General features: G+C 28.3%; 1 protein-coding gene across 2 annotated transcripts in view; it reads left to right on the top strand.

The window, feature by feature from the left end:
• LOC107451058 (sodium-coupled monocarboxylate transporter 1) overlaps positions 1-22278 on the top strand; it is a 49751-nt gene that overhangs the window by 6712 nt on the left and 20761 nt on the right. For both annotated transcript variants that reach the window (XM_016067039.5, XM_043046902.1), the window contains exons 2-6: positions 10084-10149; positions 13218-13269; positions 14018-14085; positions 16805-16959; positions 17823-17963. In XM_016067039.5, coding sequence (XP_015922525.1) covers positions 10084-10149; positions 13218-13269; positions 14018-14085; positions 16805-16959; positions 17823-17963 — 482 coding nt within the window. The remainder of the gene's footprint in view (positions 1-10083; positions 10150-13217; positions 13270-14017; positions 14086-16804; positions 16960-17822; positions 17964-22278) is intronic.

The raw sequence follows: 22278 nt of genomic DNA, 5'->3' as shown, positions 1-22278 counted from the left end.
TATACTGTTTGTATGATATGATATATTATATGATATGATATATTATATGATATGATATATTATATGATATGATATATTATATGATATGATATATTATATGATATGATATATTATATCATATAATATATTATATAATATCAATATTTTATCAATTTTGAAAATTAAAATTTTCCTGTAATATTAGAGAGTGTGCAAATACTGTTTTTGCACTAATACAGTGTTGCTGCATGTTAACTTTTGAGATTCGTCGTAAGATGTAATTTCGAATTGGTTAGAAAAGGGTTTTTTAAGAGAGTTATTGATAATAAAAAAAACATATTTATTTTTACATAGGAAGCACGATATTCAGTGTATCGAGCTGTTATTTAGGGAAGATTGTGAAGGCTTGTAAAGTATTCACGTAGAAACAATAAAATTGATTTAAAGTAAAAATATAGTGTTTAAAGAAACTCTAGTTTATCCTTATAAGTCCCTAAGCTTTTCATATACATTCAGAAAATAATTAAAATACCGATTAAAAACTAGTATCCTCAAAAACAATTTCTTAGCATTGAAAATCCTTGCGTATATTTTCTTTAGTCTTGGTGAAACGAATAAAATTAGCACTTTTTTAAAATAAAAATTCAAACAGTAAGACCTATATAACTAATCAATTATGCTAATCATATACTTTGGTAAATGATCTAGAATTTATACCACTAAAAGCTCATGTAAGAAGAATCGCTTCACTGAATCTAAACTAATGATTTGGATTACTAAAGGTTAAGCGAAAGAGCCTTGAAATTCAAGAACAATTTGTCTCGAAATGCTACCGACCTACCAATTAATTAGTTCTTAAATACTTCCGTACATAATCTTTATCATGCCAGATGAGTCGAGATAGTTGCCTTTCTTTGAAAGTGACTAATAGCAATCAACCATTGTTGGGTTGAAGCGAGGAAAAATACTATCGCATCTAACATTTATGTGGGTCATGCGGTCATTTTTCTGAAAGCCAGTCAACTGAGAGGCGAAAGGTTAAAAAGGTATAGAATTTTTTTTCCGTTAAACTTGTTACTAACAGTGCTAAGTGGACAATGGCTTTCACTTTCGTAAGTTCAGAGCAAAAAGTCTTTTGTACTGAGGAATTTACATTTTTATGCACTGATTTTGAAAATGCTAAACAATGTGAACACTCATTTCGAAAGTGACTTATTTGGTCAAGCATTTCCTATTTATGTTGAAATTTTTCTTCCGAAACAGCAATAAAGCAGTTATAGGCTGGAACAAATATGTTTCTTAAAAAATGAGAAATAAATAAAATAAAAAATAAATATTTGAATTCAGATATAGTTCTTTATCTTCATTTTTAAGAAATATACTCAAAAATAAGAAACAATTTTACACCATATTGAAGCTATCAGTATTGAAGGAAATTTGCCAGTCTTTGATGGTAAGTATTACAAATACATATTTTGTACTCGTGCACATTTACTCATTAACAAACACAAACATAAACTGATTCATGAGCAGTCTTTTAAAATATAAGGTATACCAGTGACAATCTTGCTTTAAATACCACCTTCATCTTTTCCACGAAGGATTATGAAACATTCTTTATCACCAAAAAACATTACTTTGCATTTTCTTTGATACTCCGCTTTATGAATTCTGGCATTGAATGAAATTATATGAGATATTATAATATTCTATACTTTGATATACATAGTTCTAAAAACCATTTAGGCTGGTTTTTTTTATTTTTTTTAATTTTAGTTATTCCTTAAAATTTTTCAAAAATTAAATTATCAGAAATAATATAAAATAACTAATTTATATTAATTTTATTACATTTAATATTAGTGCTCAGAAAAAGTTTGCTTTAGTAAATAGGGGAACAATTTTACCTCTTCATACATATAAAAGAATATGCTCATAGCAGTTTGCTAGCTTTATTACGATTATGCTCTTAAAAACAATCTCCTATTATTTTATGTGCATTTTATTTCAAGGTTTTTTTACCCTTTGACGCAGGTGCACACCGGTGTTCTTTTTACATATTTTTTTCTGGTGCTGTAATTACAAGCAAAAATATATTTCGGTATTTCTTTAATTTTGAAACACAGTCTAATAGTTACTAGAAAAATCTGTTAAATTATCGGAATTATATTTATATTGAAAAATATTTATATTTTAGTTAAAATATAAAATCCAAAAAAAGTAGTTTCAAAAGAAATATTTCATTCATATTCCAAAATTTATTAATAATTGATTTTGTGAATGAAAAAAAATTTCATTGATGAATAACCGTTTCTCTTATATCTAAATAACTGCAAATTCAAAAAAATTTTTTTTTGGAAGATTTTACTTTTAACTCAGAAAGACATCGATGTTTCCTGCTGTATTTCTTAACCATTAATTAATAAAATACTTAACATAATATTTTTCAATTATTTAATGAAGGCAGAACAGTTGAATAAAAATGTAGTAGCATTCATTTATAAATGTATTGAGTCTAGTAATTTTCTAGCAACACAACCGGGTGAAAATATACATTTAATAGCAATACAAAGTTACAACCATAAGATACTCTAAGTTAGCTTTCATTTGTCCCTTCAAAAATGAATCCATAACTTTCTGTTATGTGTGTGTGTCAGAAATTAATTATCCCCACTTTTTCTTTGCATTTTTTTCTCGATTAAAAACAGGATAACCTGCAGGAATTCTACTCATAAAAATAAAAAATTGATTTATTTAGCTGTTCTTACTTACCCTATTCTACAATACAATATGTAAATAAGATTTTAAAAAAATAGAACAGACTCGTGGAAATTCCCTCTTCAAGAAAGCACGTGTTTTATTTTGCATTATTCATAACTAATTCCACGACATAACACTAATCATTTAAATGGGCTGATTCTCAAAATATTGCGTAATACTTTGCGATGATCGGAAAGTTGAATTGTTCGCAAAACCGGATACCTTCTTCTAGCACAGTTTGTTTGACCTTCTTTCGTGAGAAAATTACCTTTCTTTTACTCATTTTGTGGTCACTGTATGCATGATTGTATTCAGAATGAAACTGAAAGTAAACGTTTAATTACGAGGAATTCAGAACTTAATCATTACTTTTTTTTATTATTTAATTTTGCTCCATGGGTTAAAAATTATCTGTTCCTTGTGCTAGTTTTTAAACATGCAACTGTTTTTTCGAAAATCTAATTCAACAAGAAATCTTATTATATTTAAAATGGTTTAAGAATATAGATAGTAAAAAATAAAGAATTCAACTACACTAACATAAAACTGAAATTCATAAAATACAAAGTAATGTACTCAAACGTAGATATCAATGAAACTCAATTAAATACTTGATAAAAAATTCTGTAAAATCTTTTTAACTAACTTTGAAGCATACATTTTTTGGCAATGTTATATTTCAAGTCAATTTTTTATGTAAAATACTGTAATGCTTATCTTTTTGCTTAATAGAGGCAAAAGAGGATATTATTGTTACAGGTCACAAAGCCTATTTCATGCATAAGCTTTGAAAATTTCTGAAGCTTTTAATGTATGCAAATTAATAACGCTCTTCATTAAGAGTGAATGTAATTTCTATTGTTTGGCTTGGATGGGAATTAATTAGATTCGAATAAAGCGCTAACGCCAATAATATCTGAAACGCTTTTATTTCAATGTCAATTATCTTGTAGAATGAATATTTTTCTTAAATTGCTCTTAATTTTGATTTGTCAATATATATAATGTGTCGTTGGCTAACTGAAGAATTCAGCTTTTTGTAAATCTCCCTGTCATAATGTAATGAGCCAATTTAATTGCAAAAATATCAAGTATTTTCTATTCAGCCTAATATTTTTTGGCCTATCGCAATTGGTCCGTATTCTTGTACTCTAATTCTTAAATGTGCGAAGAATTACTCAAACAGCCGGAATTTACTTGTTGTAATACGTTTGAATACTTTTGCATTTGTTTGAATTCTTTAGAATAAGTATTTACTTTAGTCGGTTTATTGCAAACACTCTTGACTACTGTGGGCTCATAAGTCATACAAATTAATTTTTTAATTAGCCTAAAAGCTATCAGTCTGTGAGTGTTTTTAAATATATATATATATATATAAATCAAATGGCGTAATTTTATTCTTAAATTACACAATTTTTAAATCACCCTATTATACTGTTATATATTATACTATGCATATATTTCAAAAAGTAATTCTCATACATTCTTAAACAAGAGAAAAATTCTTAGTTTATAAAAAAATAATTAAAGGTATGCTAAAAGACAATCTCTGATTGTTTGCAAAAAAGTAAACTAATGAAAAGTAATTAATTGATAAACAACTTATTTCTATAATTTAAACTGAAAGTTATGAATAAAAATGAATATTTAAAGATGCATTTTGTGTATATATATACCTTCTAATAATAAAGTTAAAAGCCATGGTTTATTTCGTAACAATGTTATTTGAAATGGAAAATACCAAATTTGAGGCATATCATGCACACGAAGAAAAAACTTATTGAATGACATACTATTATTGAAATTGGTTTGACCGAAATAAAAACTAAAAATATATGATTAAAAATTATTACTTGCGTAAAAAATTAGTTTGCACTCTGTCTACCTTTTGTGTTTAGACTTTCCAAGGTTATGTTTATGTTATTATTTTACCCTCAAAAGTAGAATTAGTTCAATGAACCGAGGAAAAAGTTTTTCCCACGAATAGTTTCAAATTTTCAAAGAAACAAAATTATATTTTATAATTTTAACTTTATAATTAGAAGATATATCAATAGGGTTTACAGATTAGAAGTTATATTTAATTAAAAATTATACATTATTAAATAATTTGAGACATTATTTTTAATATTTTAATGAAGGTATTTGTGCAAGAATTGAGCTTTTTACTCTGACTGCTTAGAATCAATCTATCTTATGCATTTTGTTTGATTCTCTGAGACACCTAAATAATATTAGTTTTTCCTCTGCGGCTAATAATGTTGCATTTAGGTTTCAGCTGAGGTTCAGCTTATACACTATACATAATCTCGGAAATATTATTTATATCTAATCTTGTCAAAATTCCTTTGGGATTAAATTTTTAAAATAAAACCTCAAATATTCTACAGTCAAACCCCGCTATAGTGAACCTTCAAGGGACCGAAATTTTGGTTCACTATAAACGGGAGTTCACTATATCCGTTACGCAGGCAATTTAACTAATGGTTCCCAAACTCCTCCCTTTTATTACACGTTATTCAAATAAATGACTGAAAAATATTACGTAGTAGCAAAAAATTTGTTATTTTTTATTACTCTTCGTCCTGCGTACAAAAAAAATAATTAGTAATCTTTAGCTGTTGAGCATTCCTCAACATCAGATATGGAAGCATTTCCCGACTCTCAGATAATTTTTCCTGAATTTCTGTTAGTCCACTTTTTAAACTTGTCTAATCTGCCATTCGAGCAAGCACATAAAAGTAATCTCATAAAATCGCTTAGCAAATTCATCGACATTTGTCCAGATACTGGAAGACTGCGGCTTCTTTGAATGCTGAACCACTTCAGTAATGCTTCTTCAACATCCTTGTGATCTGCTTTTCTCCACTTTTTTCTGCCATTTAAATTTTTTTCATGAGCAGAAGTTGTTAATTGCCTACTTTTCCATATGTTACGAACTGTAGATTTGGATAGTTTATATTCCCTGCAAATATCAGCTTGATTACATCCATTTTCAATTTTTCTGACTATGCCCATTTTATCATCAATGGAGAACATTTTGCGTTTACTGCTCGCCATAGTTAAATTTGAGACACTTGTTTGCAGGCTTTCTTTAACTGCACTGAGAGCAAAAAGAAGTTGAAATGAGAGCCTTATCAACACATATTAGTGTCCAACTCTTTGACCAATAATGAATAATTACTCATTCCCTCTGACAGAAAATGCATATTGATCCCACTGACACCTTACAGGTGCATCATCTGCCTGGATTGGAAACATCTACTTGATTTATTTAGGGATGGGAAAGTAAGATAAAAGAAGCAAACAAGAAAAAAATGCTTATCACTACCTTCTCCACTATAGATGGTTTTAAAAATCGGTATATGTATTTATTTTGAAGTAGAAATTTCGAAATTATTACAAAAAAATGAAGAAAAAAATCAGTCGAAGACAGAAAAAAGTTCATTATATCCAACTTCATCGCTTTTTTGGTTCACTATATCCACAAAAAATAACATTATACGGGTATAGCAAGGCACGGGACCGAACATTTCGTTCACTATATCCGGGAGTTCACTATAAACCATGTTCACTATAGCGGGGTTTGACTGTATTTAAAATAATTTTAAAGTATTTTAAAGATATTTCAATTGAAACTGCAGCAACACAAATACTTTTATGTTTCTGAGACTTTTAAATTTTTTTAAATATCGAACTGAAGTTATATTTGTTATTTATCTGAGGCTTGAGTTTTGTGTTTCGTATTATATAGATTTGTTTTATTATTAATTAACAATAAAAATAGGTTAATTTTTAACACTTTAAAGCGTTTCCCTTTACGTGCCATAACTGAAATGTTCCTCACACTGTTTTTCACTATGGCTTAATTTCACCAGCTGATAAAAAAGCAATGTCAACTTTATTTTAATTTCAAACGCATGAGAATAGCCTAGAAAATATCTATAACAAACCCTGAAATAAATAGAAATTCAGGTTAAGTGCATTGCACTTAAGGTTAAGAGTAATGCTCTTGACAATAAAGTTATCATGATAAAAATTGACGAAAGATATTTTTAGATAATAGAATTTTATGTTTGAACTTACTTGAACTCCTAATCGAATATAGTTCGAATTGATAAAAAATTCATCAAGATTTCTTTATATTTTCTTTCATTTTCAAAAATAATAACACTAATAATAATGATTCATAATTAATAAAACGTTGCCAGTGGAAAATGTGACTTTATTTTTAAATATTTTTCCCACTAAAGTTTATTAGATTTTCTTTAAAAAAAAACACCTTTTACTGCAGGTTTCTTAAGATATTTTGAAAATTTTGCTTTAAAACATCAGAATTTTTTTTTTTGTAAACGTGTCCAAACTATTCTAAAAACTTGTTTTTAAAATTTTGATCTATCTTGATCGTTAATGCCTTTATCATGCTTTGGTCTCTAGAACTGATTGCTGTGGAAGTGTTTACTTTCTTGTAGGTAATATGGACAGATTTCTTAAGCCTCTTAAAGAAACTCAGAGGGCTTATTTTAAGCCTGTATTTTTCAGAATTCATTCTGAAGATATTATACGAATTTTCTCAACAAAATATTATGCGAGGTTAAAAATCTGTAGAGAATTAAAAGAAAGTTCCCATAGTGGTAGCTAATGTTTCTCAAGATTATTGAAAAATGCTTAAATTGAGTTTCCATTTGAAGAGTACAAAATAATCCCCGTTGTAATTTTTTGGACCTTGAAACTAAAAATTATTATTGATAGCCTAAAACATCGAAATTTATATCACTTATCACTCCATCACATTTTCTAGATCTTAGAAACCCTGTAAGGGTTTAATAAATGGACCCAATATCTTCAAATTTTCTTCAGAATTTAAATAAAGTTTTCAGATTATTTTTTCAAATGAGGAATATTTTAATGTCTCAAAAAATTAATCTAATTTTGGAATTTTTGTTATATCAAAAATATAAATAAATAAATAAATGAGTGTATAATCTAATTTCAGATAATCAAAAAACAACAAAATATCAGGTGAAAAAAAGAAGACATTTGGTCTATTGCTCTTCATTTGGCCAGATTTGCATTCGTTTCTATTGGTTTTTAAAACTAAAAAAAGCATTTTAAAATGAGTTTTTACACTGAAGGCAGGAAATCCCTCCTTAGTCCCTCACGCGTCAAGAATTCATCAAATATCTAATAATTTATTTTTACAAACGAGTTACCTGATATGCATAATATTTATGCAATTTATTAGATATACTGCTTAAACTATTCGTAATTTTATTCTCTTGTATTATACTTATTTAATAACATATATTCTATTCATTATAATATATTCTATTCAACAATTCTTTATTATACTAAGACTCGAAAGTTGCTTAAAGGAAAATTACAGTTTAATGGGACCCATTTCGAACAAATCATGGAGCATTGCTATTACAGCATGAAGTAACTGATTGCTTCTGAAATTTTTCGTTAACTCAATCAATGAATAAGCTAGAAATAAATTTTAAGTATATCTGCACGTACATTATGAAATTCTGAAAGCAGCAATATGAATTGAGAAATAGAGGGCAAAAAACAATACCAAAATAATCATTCCGAAATGGGGATATGAAATTGCTGTTGTTTAGGAACTAAAACTGTCAAAGCGAAACAATAAATGTGCCGTTATTTTTAAAAGTGGAATAAGTCCGCTTTTCCTATATCGAGATATTTATGGGTTAGCGTTTGATTGAATTTAAAAATATCGACAAATTATGTGTGTTTATTTTTAACACTATAATTTGATTAAAATTTGAAATGAAAAAATAATTATTGAAATCGTAAAAAGAAATAAAAAGCTTTTAAGCTCCAAATGAATTTATTCCATTTTCAAAAATAACGACTCTAATTTCAGGACTTAAAAACTCGGAAAAAAAGCTATTACATCGCTACTTTTACTGCTATTAATTACTTATCAAGTACATTTCTAATTTTGTAATCATTTTTGAAAACGCACAGTTTTAGAATTAACACAAGTTTCATGATTCTGAGGTGTTTTAATGGTCTTTTCTCTATTAAATATTTATTTCTTTTCTTTTTCCCTTCTTTGCGCAAAACTTAGTTTTTGAAAACTTTAGATTTCTTAACATAGACTACGTAATCTCGTTTAAATTTTGGCGCAGTGCTGACACTAATGGCTCTTATGTCACTGAACTAGGGCAAATATAACCTGGTTGGTAGGGCGTTGGGCCCATTTCCAGAGGTCATGAGTTCGAACCCCCCAGTCAAAGTCTCCCAGTGTAGTAAATGATGACTGACGCACGTTAAATCTGTCAAGTCACTAAGTCCTCTATGATCCCATGGAAAATTATACCTCTGGGGGTGCTGATCCAGGAGTTTTCTTATCTTCCGGATTGGTTCAAAATTACAAGGCTACGGAGTTGAGCATTTGTAGTCATAAACCCGAAATTGAGTCGGGTGTTTAACGACTGATATAAAAAATGGTGACGGGTGCACGTTAAATCGGTCAAAAATTACTCCATGTTCCCATATCAAATCATACATATAGGGGTACTGAATTGGAGATTAATCGTTCTTTGGTTCAGGTCAAAATTTCGATCTGTGAATGAATGTATGAATAGATATATGGATGGGTTCGCTTCGCCCTATGAACGGTTGTGACGAGTATGCTGCTAAAGTCATACTATTGACCATAGATGGCGCCACTGAAAAACAAGAAACGCTCCCTCTGCCTTAAATTCTCTTGGCTTCACCAAGCAGACTTGCTGGCTGGCAAGTGGCATTAGAAACAATTACAAGAACATATCATTAAACTTCACATTTAAAATTTACGATTGGAATTAAGATAACGAAAGATAAATTATAGCTTCTAAATGTATATCTAAGCTTCACTTGGTAGTGCCAAACCAAATTACTATGCATATACACCACTTTCATTGCTCTGCTGAAGCCATTCGAAAGTTAAGTGGATGCTTCAAGACCTTCGTGTACATATATTCAGATATTGAATGGAATGTCATTTGCAATAATTGCATCTTTGGAATGGGATGGGGTTGTTTTTTTTTTATTGAGTCCAATCAAATCCTTATACACCACAATTTCAAATATTTTAACCCCTTAAAGTGTTTTTCTGAACGCTATACGTGCTGAGAAGCAAAAGTTATTTTGCTTCCTGTTACTTTGTTTGATTTCCTTCTTTTGCGTCAGTGTTATGTCTTTGATACTTTTCTTTACATTGATTACGTATTAGCGTTTGAGTTTGGTGCCGTAAAGCCGCTTCTTGCTTTCATATTTTCAAAAACCTCTCACTTACTGAATTTAATTGTATCATTGTTTTATTTTCAGTATCTAGAGCTCCGATTCAATAAAACAGTGCGGACAATATGCTCGAGTATTTTTACGTTTCAAATGGTAAGTTTAATTTTCGTATTTTTTTTCTTTCGTGTTCATTACTTTTACTGATAAACAGCATTGTCTTCTATTGGGAGTATCTCTTTTTAGAATTTATTGTGTGTCTGATTTCAAGAACCATGATTTAGAGCTCGAAACCTACTTAATATGTAATATGCCTTACCAAAAAGAAATTGTGCAATAATTGAACAGAAATTAAAACGATGAGATCCAAACGTGTGCATAAAGCAAGTCTATGTACAACTACATATTTGCAGGGAGTAACTCACCACCTGTTCCATCTGGACAGGAAAAAAAATTGAATAAACAAAAAAGGAGGAAAAAGATGTTCTATCGAAATAAATTTACTGTTTATTATAGATAAAATACCCGCCATATTTATGTACTGCTCGAAATATGCAATGTTGCATAATAATCAATGTTGCATACAATAATTGAAACATGGTATATTATACTGAATAGTTTCACGTATATTACACCATGTTTCAAATATGGCAGTCTTCAATTCGGACATAGATTGAAATTTCTTTCTTGTATATACAGCTATATATATACTATATATTTTGTATATGCAGCTATATATAGCTTTTGTATATACTAAAGATAGCCTCTCAAGTTTTCTTCGGGACTAAAGTTATGTGAAAGTGTCAGTCATTTTATGACACGCAACCTATTATCAGATTTTACAATGTGAACGGATGCTTTGCCCTAGTAAGAAACTCAGCTTGGTCTACCGATTCTTTCTGAAAAAGTCAAAAGAGAGTTTCTAGAATTTATGGATAATCGGTAGCTTCCGCAAGGTTTTACAGAAAATCCACGTTATGCTTATCATCATAGCCAAAGCTTATTCATACTGTTAATGAATCTCCACCATACTGTCCTTTGGAGAAGATTTCCTCTTTTTTTCTCAGCTACTTTTTCATTTTATGTATCGTACCAGCAATTTTGAAATATAAAATAATTAAATTGTAGCTCGTGTTTAAGTCTATCCACAAGCAAATGCAAGTAGAAAAAAATGTATGACACCGAATTTTTTTTGCGTGATATTGTAATCAACAAGAACAAAAACAAGAGAATTTCTTTTCCATCATGACGGCTCATTAATTCATTAATTGTGTAGGAAGGCTTCATCAGTGGAGGAAATCTTAATCTAACCTCCCCCCTCGAGGCTGTACAATCGTGTCAGGCTGGACAATAGGATCGTGTTCGTGAGAACGTGAGTTCGAATCCCATGGCCAAAGAATCCTCGTGCATTAAATGGTGACTGGCGCACAAAAATCTGTTTGGGTCACAAAGTCCTCCAAGTTCTCATTACAAATCGATACCTCTGGGTGTACTGAATTGGAGATTGATTGTTCTCTGGTTCAGAACAAAATTGCAATCTGTGGATGAATGAATGGAGTATCATTGAGTCCCCCCTGTAAAACGGGTTGTGATGCGTGTGGCTGAAGTCGTATTTTCGCTCATAGATGGCGCCACGGAAAAAAAGGAAGCGTACCCTCTGTCTTAAAAATTCACTTTATTCCAAACAGACTTGCTGATTAGTATGGCATAAGTAGCAACAACAATAGTGGCTTTATTTTGGTGGGGCACTTGCATTTTTTTAGAAGATTTTTGCTTATTACGGAATTGATATTATAACAGGAAATTTTGTAAAATATCTAATAGCTTATATTTAAAATTTTATAATCCCCTAAAAATGTACAAATTTTATTCATTATTTCGTGAAAAACAATTATAAAATTGAATCAATTGGATCAAAACATAAAACTTTTGTTTTTTTCTTTTATCATATCAAAGTTTGAATCAAATAATTTTTTATTATAATAAAAGAAAAATTAAGGAGATTTTTCTTTTATTATAATAAAATTAAGGATTATAATAAGGAAAAATTAAGAAACCGAAGTATTAGTCAAGATATTAAATAAAGGTTACATTTCAAGGAAAGAAACATTTGCGAATCTATTTTCATGAAAAGGCATTTAAATTTTTATCCATTGAAACCCATATCACCCTTTAATTAATTTCATGTATTTGTTGACTCAAGTGTTTCGTAAAGAACTGTTACAAACAATGTTTGCAACATAAAGTTTGTTAAAAATGTTTCCCTCTGCCTGCTTAAATACGTCACAAATTAAAATATCAAATAAATAGTCTCGCAGACGTCTTTATAGACATTATGAAACTAAATAAAATGGAATTTTTGTGAGTTTTATATTATGGCTTTTGTCTGAACAAATAGATTATTACAAAGAATTCAGTCATTCGTTATTCAGTCATAACAAACATTATTTTGCACTAATTGTTTTCACAGAAATTTTAAATTTATTGCTCAGCTTTCATAAATAATAAATTATTCTATGAATGTATATAAAAATCCTATAAATTTTGCATATTAATTTTTTTAAGCTTAGTAATGAATTATTCAAACGCTGTTTTATAATAACATAAATATATGAAATAAAAATGAATGTGTTATAAAATCTTAAAATTGTTTCATTAATATCGTTGTTTAACGATATTTTGATTCGAAAGGTAAAAAAAAAAACATTTAGAATAATTTTAGAAAAAAAAACGCATTTTTTCTATGAGAATTTCTTAGATTTTTATTGTTTATATAATAAATTTCTTTCAACACTAATTTCTACACTTTAACTGATTAAATGTTTCGGTTTTAAACTAAAATGAATATGCATTTAAATGAAATGAGCGTTAATTATTATAATAATAAATATTATAATAATAAATATTATAATAATAAATATTATAATAATTGAAAAACCATAAGAAATAATATAAATATTCTGATAATCGAAATATGTGATGTCATTGTCCCCCTGATTTTTTTTTCAAATTAAGTAAACTAACGAATAAATAGAAAAAATATTACATGTAGCATAAAACTTTGTTACTCTATTCTACAACGTAGTTATTACAAAATGTTTTTAGTTAAATTTGTTTTTTGTTTTTTTTTCAATTTTATTAATAGTGCTAAAAAGTTGGTTTATGTCTATGTCTCAAAATGTAATTTTGAATCCTTTTTTAATTAAAAATTGTCCTTTTTTCAGGTTTTATATATGGCAATTGTTATGTATGCTCCTTCCCTCGCATTGTCCCAAGGTGAGTTAAATTTTAATTGTTTAATTGTATGTAAATTAATTAAACAATATCAGTCATGGAATAGAATTTTCTAACACGGTAAGAATTTTTAATTTTGCAATACCGAATATATTATACAGTGGAATTCTAAATCTATGTAAGTATAGGCTTTTAATTGTTTATTTTGTATTTGCTTAGCATGTAGCACTTCATAACTGCTAAGTAAGTAACACTATTATTATTAGGGTACTAAAACACAACATTTCTAAGAGACAATATGTTACATTTTTTATCAACTCAAATATAAGTAAAACATATATTAAATCTAAAACACATAACATTTTTGGAAACAACTTTGAAAAACTTTTATAAGATATAATTAGCATTATTGAATTGATAGAGTTTTGTTGAAATTTAAAGTAAAACAAGGTTGTTCTCAAAATGCTTAACTTATGGAACTCTGTCAGTAAATTAAAATTTTTTTTCTTACGAAAATTGTATTAAGTATTTCTCTTTTTGTCCATAGCTTATTTAGTTTAAGGAAAATTAAGCTCTTGAACTGGTGATTAAAATTGCATTAAGATCATTTAAAAAAAATTGTTTTCTTTTTTAGTTCAAAGCAATGTTATATTATGATATTTCATAAAATAACTAATATCTTATGGAGTTTAAGTAGTAATTTTAAATAGTCTTATGAATTTACTTTTTTCCATATCATTTTATAGACATTGATTATCAATTTAATCATGTTCTAATGTTTTTGTTTCAGTGACTGGGCTTCGAGTTTGGTTTTGTGTCTTATCAATTGGCATTGTTTGCACCTTTTACACTACTGTTGTAAGTGCGTTAATTTTTAATTTTGGAATAGATTCTTTTCTTGCTTTTGTTTTTTTCAATAACCGTATCAATGACCTCTTGAATCATTTTAAATAAATTTTTTGTGGTTAAGATTACTTTTTACTGTACCTTAAACTGTATTGTAAAATCTAGTGAACTTTCCATTTTTATAGAAACTTTAATGATTTTGAAAGTTAAATCATTTTTTTTTTAAAAATATCAATACTCGCTAAATAGAAAATATTTGAACTTAGTAGGAATCTAACGTGATTCAATAGAAAGTAAGGAAAATTTTTATTAATTACTTATTCATTTTCGTGGATAGTAACAGTCTTTGAAATTCATTGGAGAATGAATTTCTGCTCTGAGTTATTTTTAATGGAGGTATGAGAATTAGAATAGGGAAAGACATTTCCAAAGAACATACTCCTTTTTTGGAAATAGCATATCGTGAGTTTGAACAATGGAAATCAAATGAAAGAAAGGATAATTTAAAACAAATTTGTCTATACTGATGAACAAAATATTTAACAATCAAATGACACGATTTGGAAGTCACACAATTAAAAATATGCCGGATACAATATGCCAGATTAAATTATATCTTATAGCTTTTTAATTGACAGTAGTAACTAGAAAGGAACTTTTAAACTATACTCAGTGTCCTTCAAATTTTTTTACAGTAGGAAAAGTTTAAAAAATATGCTTTTTAAAAGTAAAAGAAAAAGTGCGGTATTACTGTGTTGTGTTTTTGAATTTTTTCTTTTGCACAATTAAAAATTTTTTGCAAGTCAATTAAAATTATTTTTTGCTGTTACACATTGGAAATTTTTATCCAGTTAAACCTAAAATTAATATTTTCGGAAGTTAGTTGGCATTATCAAACACAAATCCACAAAAAAAGAGGACATTTATAACTCTCTGAAATATTTTTGTCAGGAATTTCATTTTTTTTATAGTATAAGTAATATTAGTGAAGTAAAAAATGTTATAGTTTTCATAAAAAAAGGTAAAAGTGTGAGATAACCATCAAAAACTGATTTTTGGCATGTTTTTCTTTTTTTTTCCAAATTGATCTACTTTAACGTGGAGTAATGATTTAATTGAACTTATTCAAGCATGTAAGATTTTTTTTTCTTGTCTGTTCAGGAAGTGGTTCTAATTTTTTTTTCCTTGCCATTGTTGTAGCCATTTAGAAGAAAAAATTTAATTATTGATTTATTTAATGCTTTTTGAAAATTCAATTGCTATAAACTAAGTGATTTTTAAACTTTTTATCCAGTTTAAATATTTCTTATGTATTATCATGTATTCTAAATAAAACCTTCAATCAAAATATTTAAAAATTAAAGAGAAAAGTACTCCCGTTCTAACCAATTGTCGGAGGTTTGGGCCTTGCAGTTTCAAGACCAACGACACGTTGATAACTTTACTTCCCAGTCTTACGTGGAGATGGAACCTCGGTATGGAGATAGAACCCCGGCCAGTAACAATGATATATCAGTATCCTAACCGCTATGTCATCTAGGCTGATTTATATGAGTAGAAGATATAATAACTTAATGATAATGTTTTGAAACTTTTATTATACGAGGCATATATTTTAGTCTACGGCGAAGAGACTAGACGGGTATTAAGTAACGTTAGTTGACTTTTGGATTAGCGTAATTAGGGGTCCGTGAGTAATGTCATTTAGGTTTTTTTCTTTTCGCAGTTTCTTGTATTGCTAAAAATTTAAGTCAAAGCTTTGCTTTACGTAATTTGCATGATTTTTTTACTTGTTCTTTTCAAAACTTTTGCTTTTGTTCGGTTTTTATATTTAAAAAAAAAAAAGACCTAAGATTCGTGTTCTTAATATGCGCACTTTTTATTTTCTGCTATAGTAGAACTACTTATTGAAATCCTAGGTACAATGCAAGCTTTCTTGCAATAATATGGCCTTAAAGTATGAACTAGAGCACTTTATGATATATCAAGGTACAATCTATCGAATAATAATATTTTTAATAATTTTCATTGGAAACTTAAGGGAAAAAACACATTTTAAAATAAATGAATATAAAACACATTGTTTAAAAGGCACAAAATGCCATAAAATTAATGAAATACATATACATATATAATTAATAAAGAAATTAACGAAATAGTTAAATAAATAACACTGGGCAGCTAAGTTATATTGTATTTATACAAATACTTTACTTTCTCTAACTCGGGTGTGAAGATTTCAAATCTGAAAATAGTTTTGATCCTAAAGCTACAGGCTTCTTTTTAAAGGACATTTTTATAAAATAAAATTTTTTCCAAATGCGCAAATTTAAAAGAAATAGCTTTAATTGTGGAAGCGCTCCCAGTGGCGTGCGACGACATTTCCTGGCATGGGTTCCTACTCAATTTAAATCCTCATGATGTGCCCTAACTCCCATAAAAGTTTGTCGCAACTTTGCGTGACTCCCATTATATAAAATTTTGAAACTTGTGCATTTCGACAAAAAACAGACGAAAAATGTCATTTAAAATAACTGTAACATGAAGAGGGAATACGATTGCAGGTTTGAAAAAAAAATACGAAAGTATCTAAGATCTATTAACAAATCTTATGCAACAGAAAGCAAAAAATTGTACCACAGTGTGATTAATAAATAATAATGTTCCAATTTATATTTTATTTAAGAAAAATTGAGTATTTTGCATTCTGAAAATGTTTGATTTTTTACAGGGTGGCATGAAAGCTGTTGTTCTGACTGATTTGTTTCAAGTATTTGTAATTTTTGGTGCCATGCTGGTTGTTGTGATTAAAGGCTCTATTGACTTAGGAGGAATTGATTTTATATGGAATAAAAGTAAAGAAGGCCAAAGAATTGAATTTTTCAAGTAATTGTTTTTGTTTTGTTCTCTTTGGATTGTAATTATGTCATTTAAAAATTTTATTGAATTATGTTATTCAATGTGTTTTACTCTTGGACTGCTATTATTATTATTAACTGCTTTTTTTAAAAAATTTAATGTTCTCACGTAAAAAAGTAAATTACATTTTCATACAACACAATCAGTAAGTAAATTTGGGGAAAAATTTATGAGCATCTGAAAATTTTGCAATCCCGTTTTGGTTTAAATGAGCTATATTTCACTAATACGGTATTTGGTAAGGGTCTTCAACAATTTGTTCTAGAAAACCATGACAATGAATTCGAAAAATCATACGGACTTCATATTTGCTGGATAATATAATTTAGCCAAAAAAATTTGAAATCAAGAGGAGCATAATTTTAGTGTTGGTTACAAAGCCTTTACCATATGAACGAAAAAATTACCAAGTGATTAGTTTAAATACCGGATAATTTACTACTTTTATTAACCAATTTTGTTTTTCTTAAAATTAGATATGTCATTACTATATACAGTACGGTAATTTTACCAAATAATCTTTATCCGTACAAACTAGTAGTTTTTTTGTATCAGACTACACTATCTTTTTTTTTTCAAAAAGTGCACTACTTTTTTTAAAAAAAAATAAAAAATTCATTACATTACAGACTACGAAAAAAAAAAGAAAGTGACTACAGTAATATTGTTACTTGTTGCTCGTTAGTACCGAACTTAGCATTATAGACAAACTTTAAAATATAATTATTTTTTATGATTATAATGAAAGTTACTCTAAACATTACTTTAAAATAGTTTAAGATGCATTACTATAAAGTTTATTCATATTAATAATTTGAATGATTTTACAGTCTTGATGTGGATCCAACTGTGAGACATACAGTCTGGAGTTTGACGATTGGAGGTTACTTTACATGGCTGTCTATATACGGCGTAAGTCAACCCATGGTTCAAAGATATCTGACGATTCCAAATATTCGAGGAGCAAGAATGTAAGTATCATTTGACTTTTACATCTAAATCTTTAATCATGAAGCCGGGATAGCCTGGTTGGTAGGGCACTGGCCCCATATCCAGGAGTTTGTGGTTTCGATCCCCACTGGCAGAAGACTCCCCATGCAGTAAATGATGAATGATGCACTTCAAATCTGTCGAATTGCAAAGTCCTCCATGTTCCCATAACAAAACAATACCTCAGGGAGTACTGATCCAAAACCTTTCTTGTCTTCTGGATTGGTTCAAAATTACAAGGCTACGGAGTTGAACATTAGTAGTCGTAAACCCAAAATTGGGTCTGCTGTTCAACGACGGATGTATATATTTTTTTAGTCATGAGCCGTGGTGGCTCTGGAGATGGAGCGCTCGCCTTCCTATGAGGAACCGGGTTCGAATCCCAGCAATGGCTGGTCGATACGAATTCCGCATTAGACTCGCACCAACCACAGTGCTGATGCAAAATATCCTTAGTGGTAGACGGATCATGGGTTAGAGTTCCTTTTCCATCAGGCTAACCGTGAGAGGTTTTCGTGGTTTTCCCCTCCATGTAACGCAAATGCGGGTAAGCTCCATCAAAAAGTCCTCCACGAAGGCCATTTTCTCCCAGTACTTGACCCAGAAGTTCCCTTGTCTTCTGGATTGTGTTCAAAATTACAAGGTCACAGGGTTAAACATTAGTAGTCGTAAACCCGAAATTGGGTCAGTTGTTCAACCACGGTAATATATACTTTAGTCTTACACAGCTTATTTTCATTGATTTTGTTTTCCGTAGTTTAACACATTTTTGCATATTATCACATAAAATTGAAAACTCTGCAACAACTTATTAAACTCAAAGTAGCATTTAATAATGAAAAGAAAACTATCTTATTTTTAAAACAAAATTAAAGTAGCTCATGGTTTTGTAGCGATAAGCTAATATTATTAAACCTAAATAGGCTGAGCTAAGTCGACATCGCAAATCACTACTCTGATTTTGTATCGCTATCCTGATTTTGTATTTTTGAGTGTATGCTTAGTTCCAAATTTTTGTCAGTGCTTGAATTTGCTTAATTATCGTGATAAAATACCACAAAGGGAAAAAGGGTAGCATTTTGTAACGAAAACTACAAATTACACAAAAAAATCAAATCAATATAATTCAATTTTGTAAAATAACAATGAGAAAAAATCAATGTACTCGTATTAGTAAAGTTAAAGCTTTACTACAAATTTGAAAAGTCATGAGGGAATTATTCTTGATTATATGTCACAGAACATTAAATTAAATTTTATTGTCCAAACTGGAACAATTTAACTTTTCAATATACTTGAAATTCAAATTTTCAGTGCAATATTGTACAAACAAGCTAAAAACGCAAAAGAACCAAATCAAAGTAATTTTTCAAATAAAAATGAGAAAAAATCAATGTATTATTTAAAGTTAAAGCTTTTCTGCAAATTTGCAAAATCATGATTGAACCGTTCTGGATTGTATGAAATAAAACATAAAATTAAATTTTATTGCCAATTTGAACAATTTAATTAGGAAAATATTATTGAAATCCAAAATGTTTTCTGCAACTTTGTAAATACATAATAAAAACGCAATAAAACTAAATCCCAGTAATTTAACTGAAAAAAAAAATCAATGTATTATTTAAAATTAAAGCTTTTCTACAAATTTGTAAAGTCATGATGGAGCAATTCCTGACTATATGAAACAAAATAAAAGTAAGTTTCTTTCTCCAAATTGGAGCAATTTAGTTTTTCAAAAAAATATGGTTGAAATTCTAATTTGTGCAACTTTGTAATTCAAATTAGAAGCGTTTAAAAGTCTACAAAATAAGATATAACAGTTTCCATTGCGCAGGTACAAGATATTTTACTCAGCTCAAAGTATTCGATTAAGGCGTAGCTTTTTTAATAAACGTTCGTCTCAATCCCGTACGTAGACTGAAGTGTTTGTCAGTTAACAGTAATAAAAGCAATGCTTTTGTTTTATTCCTTATGAAGATTAGGAACACAAAAAAAGAGAACAGGTTTTCACGGGTTTCGCTTCATTAAATTTCAAATATAACTTCACGTGACTACGTACGTTACATAAATATGTTAATAGAATTAATAGGAAAGATGAATAAAAAAAGAGCTTACATTTTCCTTTATTTTAAGTCTAAATGGAGATAATGCATGTTAAAAAACAACGAAAGTGTTTCAAATAATAGTGTATTTTTTAATTTAATGTAGCAAAAAAAAATAATCCTTGAATTTTGATGGTTTTATTTTTTTAAAGGAAACTGAATGAAATTTTATCATTCATTAAATAAGACTATTTTCTAAGCTGAACATCAAGGATTCGTCTTACTCTCGTGCTGTATTTCATTTAATTAAATTAATAGATACAAAACAGTTTTTAAAAACAATCAAAGTAAAATAATTTCTTTCTTCTTCATTAAAATGTAATAATTTTCTGCATACTAAATAGGAAAGAATCTGAAAAGTGGTTTTTTAAATGATTTAGTTTAATAGTATGTTTGGTAACCATATATTTGAGTATGTTTTAGAATTTTATTTCATGAAATAATGCTGCCTTATTAGTTATAATTTGTATTTATTGATTATCATCATGACAGGTAAAGGATATTAATGTTCTATAATGATCAAATTCTCATATACTAAAAATCAATCTTAATGCCTAAAATATTAAACTCAAGTATGATAAGTAGTTAATTCTAACTGTTAATTAAGTTACGAGAGATAAGACACAAAAACGTACCTTCTCTGAATAAATTTTATTTTATATTTATTATAAATTTTACTTTATTTTATATTTTGGATCATTATATTATATTTGGATTTATATTTTGGATCATCAAGGTGTGGATGATTGTTGGAATCTGAAAAATACAGTCCCAAAAATTAAATAAGAAGAACGGTTGAAAGTGGGGGGCCCTTAATTTTAATTCCTGTTTTGCTTGTTTTGCAATCTCATCTCAGAAATAAAAAAATAGTTTATCCAAAGAAAAGTTATGTAAAAAATTAATGATTATTTATTACTTTTCATTTTGTATAATTTAATAATAGTAGGAAAACTTCAAAATTTAAGCCATTAAAGTTTTTGCATCAGTTTAATTTATGTAATTTTGTTTGAGTATCTGAACAAAGTTAATCGATTAAAGTTAAAGATTGTAAAATATGTATATTTGCCAGATTTTGCCTTAATATTTTATTATTTAAAGTTAAATAATTTACTGTTGTGTAAATTTTTCTTTTATTAAATAAAAGGAACAAAATTAATAATTATTGAGAATTGTCATTTGCTTGGAATAACATTTGAATTTGCGAATTTAACAATTGCGTGCATTAGTTTTTCGAGTTTGCTTAATAAGTTCTCGAGTTACGGTGAAATAGTAAAAAAAATATATTAGCATAAAGAGGACCATACTTTTGTTCCCTCATCTGGAACAACGGACTATATTTACCAGTTTGCGGTTATTCGGTTATTACTATTATTATTTATTGCGATTTTAATAGTAAAAAAATCAAAATTCGCCGAACAAGTGTAAGTTTATACATAAAAAGTATGTATTTTGTTTCTTATTATGTTCCTTAATTATTAAATAGAAATAATTAACAAATTTAAAGTCAACCTCTTGAACTATTAAGATTGGATTTTTAGTAGTGCGTCATATTCCAATCAGTTAAAGAAACGTTATTCAGGTTGATATATTTTTTTAAGTATTGTGCAAGAGATTTTAAAAATAATATTGATAATTCTCAAAAATTTCAGAAACGCATTGATTAAAATTTATCATTAGAATTAAGTATGAATATTAATAATAAGTTGGAGAGGTGGGAGTGTATTTATTTGTATTATGTGGGGGTAAATATTTGATGCATTAAAAAACACATAAATTAATTCATTAAACAGTTCAAACAATTATCAATAATCAACAGTTCAATTCAATTCAAGTCATTGAATCTAACAGTTCAATTATCAATATTTTGAGTACGCAGTTGACTGACAAAAGCAATAAGATACAATCTTGAATATTTTTTGATCTAATGATCGGATTTTCACGTACCAGGACTCAATCTTAATGATTCAAGGGAATGACCTCAAATGTGTTAATTAATTAGTGCAGACAATGTTTTAAGTCATGAAATCTGAACCAACTTAAATTTGACGGATATCACTCCTGACTCCCAAAATACAGGGAATAGTCACAATCTGGTAATTATGATTCCATCATTTGCACAGAAACGCAGTCGAAAGTTCGAATCCCTTGATGCTAATTTCATTTTTTGCATGTTTCGCCAATAATTTTTTAA

The sequence above is a fragment of the Parasteatoda tepidariorum genome, chromosome 11, assembly GCF_982258835.1.
Source record: "Parasteatoda tepidariorum strain Cologne lab strain chromosome 11, Ptep-v5.0, whole genome shotgun sequence".
Taxonomy (NCBI): Eukaryota; Metazoa; Arthropoda; class Arachnida; order Araneae; family Theridiidae; genus Parasteatoda; species Parasteatoda tepidariorum.
Note: the sequence above shows the minus strand (reverse complement) of the source record. Positions and strands in the feature narration are given on the sequence as shown.